The sequence below is a fragment of the Mesoplodon mirus genome (assembly GCF_964341445.2).
Source record: "Mesoplodon mirus genome assembly, chromosome: X".
NCBI classification, from domain to species: Eukaryota; Metazoa; Chordata; class Mammalia; order Artiodactyla; family Ziphiidae; genus Mesoplodon; species Mesoplodon mirus.
In genome coordinates this window covers 15606580-15614565 of record NC_138981.1, presented here as the reverse complement: position 1 = coordinate 15614565, position 7986 = coordinate 15606580, and the positions used below count along the sequence as shown (strand labels likewise).

Genomic DNA, 7986 nt, shown 5'->3' with positions numbered 1-7986 from the left:
CGGCAGGCGGACTCTCAACCACTGCGCCACCAGGGAAGCCCCACCTTAATCATTTTTAAGTGTACAGTTAAGTAGTAGTAAGTACATTCACATTGTTGTGGAACCAATCTCCACAATTGTTTTCCTGTTGCAAAACTGAAACTCTGTACCCACTAAACAACTCCGTTCTCCGTTCCCCCCATTCCCTGGCAACCAAGCTACTTTCTGTCTCTATGATTTTTGACTACTCCAGGAACCTCATATAAGTGGAATCATACCACATTTGTCTTTCTGTGACTGGTTCATTTCATTGAGCAAATGTCCTCAAGGTTCATCCATGTTGTAGCATGTGTTAGAATTTCCTTAAAATTCTGCCTTAAAAAAAGGCTACTTCGAACACTCTTTGACATAAATTGTAGCAATATTTTTTTGGATCTGTCTCCTAAGGCAGAGGTCCCCAACCCCTGGGGCCGCACAACAGGAGGACGGCAGGCGAAAGAGCAAAGCTTTATCTGCCACTCCCCATGGCTCGCATTACCGCCTGAACCGTCCCCCGCCCCCCGTGGAAAAACTGTCTTCCACGAAACCGGTCCCTGGTGCCAAAAAGGTTGCTGACCGCTGTCCTAAGGCAAAGGAAACAAAAGCAAAAATAAACAAATGGGACCTAATTAAACTTAAAAGCTTTTACAGAGCAAAGAAAACCATCCACAAAATGAAAAGACAACCTACTGAATGGGAGAATATATTTGCAAAGGATATGACCGATAAGGGGTTAATATCCAAAATACAAAAACAGCTCATACAACTTAGTATCAAAAAACCCCAAACAACCTGATTAAAAAATGGTCAAAAGACCTGAATAGACATTTTTCCAAAGAAGACATACAGATAGCCAACAGGCACATGAAAAGATGCTCAACATCACTAATCATCAGAGAAATGCAAATCAAAATCATAATGTGATATCACCTCACACTTGTCAGAATGGCTATCATCAAAATGACCACAAATAACAAACGTTGGTGAGGATGTAGAGAAAGGGGAACCCTTGCACACTGTTGGCGGGAATGTAAATTGATGAAGTCACTGTGGAAAACGTTATGGAGGTTCCTCAAAAAATTAAAAATAGAGCTACCATACGATCTGGCAATTCCTCTCCTGGGTATATATCCAAAGAAAATGAAAACACTAATTCAAAAAGATACATGCACCCCAATGTTCATAGCAGCATTATTTACAATTGCCAAGATATGGAAGCAACCTAAGGGTACATCAACAGACCAATGGGTAAAGACGTGTTATATATATATACAACGGAATACTACTCAGCATAAAAAAGAATGAAATTTTGCCATTTGAACAACATGGATGGACCTGGAGGGTTTTATGCTTAGTGAAATAAATCAGACGGAGCAAGACAAATACTGTATATCATCACTTATATGTGAAATCTAAAAAATAAAAAACAAACCAGTGAATATAACAAAAAAGCAGGCTATCTTAAAAAAGGTTGAGGAGTATTCCATTGTATATATATTCCATATTTTGTTTACCCATTCATGTGTGATGGACATAGGAATTATTAATTTTTAAATTGTGGTAATTGTGTGTGTGTGTGTTTTTAAAAGAGTTCTAATCTTTTAGAGTCATACTGAGATATTTACCAATGAAATAATAGGATGTCTGGCATTTGCTTCAAATTAATACAGGTTGGGGGAAATGGGTGGGGATACAGATGAAACAAACCTGGCCATGGATTGATAATTGTTGAAGTTCAAGTTTTAGGTTTGCTTTTCTATATATTCAACTTTTCCCACAATAACGTGTAAACAAATGGACAACAACAAAAAACTGGCCAAGTGAACAATTCCCCCTTCAGAGTAGGGAGTTCATGAATGTATTTCCCAAGCACAGTCTTAAGCATTATGTATTCCTCCACCCCCCACCATCTTGAGGAGAGTAGCCTAGTTCCAGTGACCTGTGTGAGTATGTGGGAGACAGATTACAATTCTGATTTCCTTGCTCTCCAGTTTTCCAGCCTGAGGTATATTTACAATTCTGGTCCAGGACTTTTTTTTTTTTAATTGGAGTATAGTTGCTTTACACTGCTGTGTCAGTTTCTGCTGCACAGCAAAGTGATTCAGCCATATGTGTACATATATCCCTTCTTTTTTGGATTTCCTTCCCATTTAGGTCACCACAGAGCACTGAGTAGGGTTCCCTGTGCTATACAGTAGGTTCTCATTAGTTATCTATTTTATATATAGTAGTATATATATGTCAATCCCAACTTCCCAATTCACCACACACCCCCCGTTCCCCCTTGGTATCCATACGTTTGTTCTCTATGTCTGTGTCTCTATTTCTTCTTTGCAAATAAGATCATCTATGCCATTTTTCTAGATTCTACATGTATGTGTTAATATACTATATTTGTTTTTTTCTTTCCAACTTACTTCACTCTGTATGACAGTCTCTAGGTCCATCCACGTCTCTGCAAATGACACAATTTCATTCCTTTTTATGGCTAATATTCCATTGTATAGATGTACCACATCTTCTTTATCCATTCCTCTGTTGATGGACATTTAGGTTGCTTCCATGTCCTGGTTATTGTAAATAGTGCTGCAGTGAACATTGGGGTGCATGTGTCTTTTTGAATTATGGTTTTCTCCAGGTATATGTCCAGTAGTGGGATTGCTGGGTCATATGGTAGTTCTATTTGTAGTTTTTTAAGGAACCTCCATACTGTTCTCCATAGCGGCTGTATCAGTTTACATTCCCACCAACAGTGTAAGAGGGTGCTCCAGGACTTTAGCTTAACAGGCTCAACCTTTTTTTTTTCCAAACAGCTTTATCGAGATATAATTCACATGCCATCCACACTTGTTGAAACAGTACAATTCAATGGTTTCTGTTGTATTACACCATTATTATTTTTTAAAATTTATTTAAGTTATTTTTGGCTGCGTTGGGTCTTCGTTGCTGTGTGCGGGCTTTCTCTAGTTGTGGCAAGCGGGGGCTACTCTTCGTTGTGGTGTGTGGACTTCTCATTGCAGCGGCTTCTCTTGTTGCGGAGCACAGGCTGTAGGCGCGCGGGCTTCAGTAGTTGTGGCGCACAGGCTTAGTTGCTCCGCGGCATGTGGGATCTTCCCGGACCAGGGCTCAAACCCGTGTCCCCTGCATTGGCAGGCGGATTCTTAACCACTGCACCACCAGGGAAGCCCCATTAATTTTTTAAACTGTGTAAACATATATATAACATAAAACTTGCCATTTTAACCATTGTTAAGTGTACAATTCCGTGGCATCAATGACATTCCAACCTGTTTTCAGAGTCTGGGTATTGATTAACCTTTGAAAGTCAAGAGGTATCTTAGGACCAATGCCTTTCTAGGATTTAGTCAGAACCTGAAAGTGGTCAACACTTTCCAGAAAAAGGATATTTGGTTCAAGGGTGATTGGAATGAGCCTGGAATTTCGGTCAGAAGCCTAGGACAGGGGTACTAACTCCACTATCTAATGGGTGAGTAAACTTGACTCATTACTCATCCTTTCCCTTTAGAGTTTCTTCACCTATGAAAGGAATACAGTGCTGACCCTTCTGATAGCAGAGGTGGGGGCCATCCCTTTCAGCCTTACTTTTGCTCTATCTCCACCCAAAATCATGATGAAGTCCATGTTCCCCAGGGTTTACAATCGTCCTGAAGGTTAGAATTCTTCCAAACAAAAGATTATAAAAGAACACGAGGGATTTCCCTGGTGGTCCCGTGGTTAGGACTCCACGCTCCCACTTCCAGGGACATGGGTTCAATCCCTGGTCAGGGAAGGGGAACCAAGATCCTGCATGCCACTCGGCGCCTGCCAAAAAATAAAGTAAAAAAGAACACAAGCCGTCAACTTAATGACAGACTTCTTTTTCTTTTTCTTCTTCTTTTTTATCCTCAATGCTATACAGGCCATGAATAAAACACCTGTGAATGAGGGTACTCTCTGATCCCACACAAATCAGTCAATCTGAACCCTGTTATCAAATTTGTTTTTCTGCTCAAATATTTTCCCATTTTGGATTAATGATACAATAGTTATCATAACCCCTTTGTATTCACAAAGTATCCTTCATCTGTTGACCTCGTAGATTAATAGAATAAGGATGAGACCTTATATCCTGTGGTGAAGAGTCTGACTTTGGGGACAGATATTTTGGTCAGGGCATTTCACATCTCTAAGCCTCAGGTTCTTCATTATAAAAAGGGGATCTTAATAGTTGTCCTGGTTGTAAAAAGGAAACAAAGTACCAAAATGTGGAGGGAAGCCTTACATATATAGCGGGTATTAAGTATCACCGTCCATGTCAACCTGTTTCACAAGCATTCTTTCCACTGGGTCCTCTGGAAGACTTGTTTCACAACAAAGCCCTCTGTGCTTCCGGCCTCTTTACACGGTGCTTTCTCCTTAAAAAAAAAAAAAAAAAAAAAAATTATTTCTTGGCCTCCATGGAGACTTGGGTCTCCCTACCATTCCTGCTGAGTGGACCCTCTGCTCATTTCCCCAGAAGTTGACATCACCATCCTCAGCTCCTTACTGCTTCTTCCATGGCACTGCTCTGTCATTCTTTTTTTTTTTTTGCGTTGCGCGGGCCTCTCACTCTTGTGGCCTCTCCCGTTGCGGAGCACAGGCTCCGGACGCGCAGGTTTAGCGGCCATGGCTCACGGGCCCAGCCGCTCCACGGCATGTGGGATCTTCCCGGACCGGGGCACGAACCCGTGTCCCCTGCATCGGCAGGTGGACTCTCAACCACTGTGCCACCAGGGAAGCCCTGCTCTGTCATTCTTGATAGGGAGAAACTCCCTTTTGTTTTGAAACTCATCAAATTCTGCCAGACATCCCTCTACCCTTCTTTGTTGCTGTCATTTACTAGCTTCGGGGTTGCTTCTTCACATTCACTGGAGACTTGGTTCCTTGGCCTCAACTGACTCCTCCAATTTCCGCCATCCTTCCGGGGGCCTTCAATGTCCCCCACACTGGCCTGGTGGGCGCTAGACCCAATTCCAGTGACGCCCATCTCACTTGACCCCGTTCCAGAGTCAGACCCTAAACTGGATCATCTCCTGGAATTGCTTCCCCTTTGACATCGCCGACACCCACACTGTGGTGACAACTCCTCAGTTCCTTCATTCCCACAGGCCCTCATCTTTTGGTCCATCTCTTTTCTCTCTTCCAGTCTATCCGCTCCCTGCTCCTCTCCCTTCCTTTCCTCTGGGGACTAGACCCCTGGTGCGTCACTACCATCACATTTTTTCAGTGCCCTTAACTTCCTCACTCTCATCCTTCTACTCTACTCAACCAGCAAACTCTGGTTTTATCAATATCAATATTTATATACCGACCTGTAGACATCTTGCACAACTATAGCTGGAGGTCATTACACAATGATGGTTTCTAGACTCCACTGGGTCTTCAATGATGCTCTCCTCACTCGGCCCTCTAGTGACTCACCTGGTCATTCAAAATTTTCACCACTTTCCTAACCCTTCCGTCTGATTCCAAACCCTCCTATTGTCCCTAGTTTGATCCTCTCTCCTTCAGTGGTTTATGTTCTTCCCTTGGCCTTAAAAACCTCCTGCGGGGGCTTCCCGGGGGCTTCCCTGCTGGCGCAGTGGTTGAGAGTCCGCCTGCCGATGCAGGGGACACAGGTTTGTGTCCCGGTCCGGGAAGATCCCACGTGCCGCGGAGCGGCTGGGCCCGTGAGCCATGGCCGCTGAGCCTACACGTCTGGAGCCTGTGCTCCGCAACGGGAGAGGCCACAGCAGTGAGAGGCCCGCGTAATGCAAAAAAAACCCAAAACAAACAAACAAACAAAAACCTCCTGTGTCCTTTCCTGGCACCAAGGCACTAACCATCCTCCAAATACTCTTTAAAAAGTCACTCGGCGAAGCCCTGATTGTCGTCCTTCTGCCCTCGCATTTTAAATTTAAAGTTTTGCTACACGCGTACTGTTCCAGGAACCTTACTGATTCCAGTAGAGGTGTAGCCCTCCCCCCAGATTGTGAGCCCCTCAAAGGCCGGCATCCCATCTGATCGTCGTCCTCTGCTCGGCGCTCCCGCAGTTGGTCTCCGTGACCGAGAGAAGCTCTTTCCGGCGCCGCCGAGAGCGGGACGCGAGGATCCGAGCAGGGTCTGGGCGTGCCGAGGGGCCGGGGCGCCGGGACCTGGCGTTCACCCGAGTCTCCGAGGTGCCGGTGCTCAGCAAGCCGCGGAGGGGAGGGGCAGTCCCCGGGCTGAGCGAGGCCTGGGGCCAAAGTGCGTCCAGGGCGGAGGGTGACGGGAAGCCACCAACGCTTGAGGAGTCACTTTTGGGGCGCTTGTTTCGGAGCGTTGCACAAACCCGGGTGCCAACCCCGAGCTCACCGGCGTGAGTCAGTGGGGCCCGCGGCGGCAGGAGAGGGGGAGGTGGGCGAGGAAGGCGCCATGCACCCCGAGGCCCGCGCGGGCGGCGGGAGGGACACGGGGGCGACTCGGGACGCCGCTGGCGGCGGACCCCTCCCCAGCCCGACAGGTGAGCGCGGGCGGGCCTCGGGGCGGAGCTCGCCGGCTCCAACGGCCACCCTCCGCGCCACCGCCGCCGGCAAAGCACAGGTAACTCCCCGCCCGGGCCTCAGCGCCGGGGCCGCCCTCCATCCCGCGGCCCCAGCCCGGCGCGCACAGGGGACCGGGAGCCTTTGTCCCCTCCGAGGGCTGCCGCCGCACGCGTCCCAGCACCCTGTGCTCTCTGCCCGCGGGCAGACAGCGGCGGGGCAGGGCCGGGGCCCTGGGAGCCCGCCCTGCGGCGGCCCGCGGCCCGGGCTCCGGAGCGCCGCGTCCGCGAGCGGCGCTTCGGCGCGCACCCCGCCTCGGAACCGGGCGCTGGGGCCCGCCGCGGCCCCCGCCCGGTTCCTCCCGGGCCCCGGGAGCCCCGAGATGGCGTTGGCGGAAATGCAGCCCCGGGCGTAGTGAGATGGCCTTTCTGTCTCCTCCCCCGCGACCCTCCCGTTTCCCGGGTCGGAGCTGGTTAGGGCGCTCTGAGCCCGAGTCCGCTGCTGCTACAACATAGCTTTCTTTCTAAAACAGTTTCTCCACATTTGATGTCTAATTTACGTTCAGTAAAATGCCCGCATTTTAAGCGTGCAGATCGGGGATTTTGACAAATTATACACCAGTGTAACCACTACCCCAACGTAGACATAGACCATTTCCATCACTCCAGAAAGTTCCCTCGTGCTCCTCTCCGGTCGATCCACAACCGCCCTCACCCCTTGATTTCCATCAGAGCTTAGTTTTGCCTGTTCTAGAACTTCATAAAGTGGGCTCATGCAGTAAGTACTCTTTTGTTTTTGACTACTTTTTAAATGGTTGTCATTGAGAAAGTATCTCTTCTTGCTTCTGTTTTTAGTTGCTTTAGGCCTGCACTGTCCAGTGTGAGTTGAGATGTGCTGTGCGTAGACACACCTAATTTCGGAAGACATTACAAAAAAAAAAAGGGGTTGTAAATTATCTCACCAAAATATTCTTAAATTGATTATGTGTTGAATGATAGTATTTTGGATACCTTGGGTTAAATAAGATATTATTAAAATGAACTTAATCTGTTTCTTTTTACTTTTTATATGGCTACTGTAAAATTTAAAATTACACAGTGTAATTTTTTTTAATGTTTTTATTGGACAGTGGACAGCCCTACACATGCCTATTTTACAGACAATTGGGTCTGCTCACTGCATATAAGAGTAAATGTAAATAATGGTCTTCACAAGAGAAAAAAAATCCCGATTCTAGAAGTAGCTTGAAGAACCTGCTTTTCCTGTTGTTTTAAAATTTTGCTTCAAACTTACTTGTTTGCTTAAAATAGAAAGGATTAGGTGTCTCCTTGATATTGTTACATTTTCAAAAAGGACTTTGTAAAATATCTGATATGCTTAAAAAGGTATCTTGTGCTTTTGAAAATATGGAAAAGTAATAATTGCCTGC

The 7986-nt window shown here is 46.6% G+C and overlaps 1 protein-coding gene across 5 annotated transcripts in view; it reads left to right on the top strand.

The window, feature by feature from the left end:
- The first annotated feature begins 6059 nt into the window (after positions 1-6059).
- CTPS2 (CTP synthase 2) overlaps positions 6060-7986 on the top strand; it is a 108008-nt gene continuing 106081 nt past the window's right edge. Inside the window, exons 1-2 of one of the 5 annotated variants that reach the window (XM_082609607.1) lie at positions 6339-6394; positions 7226-7334. Coding sequence is in view for 1 of the 5 variants with exons in the window: in XM_082609604.1 (XP_082465730.1) it covers positions 6451-6618 (168 nt within the window). In the remaining 4 variants the exon portion in view is untranslated. Of the gene's footprint in view, positions 6395-6418; positions 6619-6997; positions 7335-7986 lie in introns of those variants that run through there. The other 4 variants (XM_082609606.1, XM_082609608.1, XM_082609604.1 and 1 more) reach the window with 4 other exon arrangements.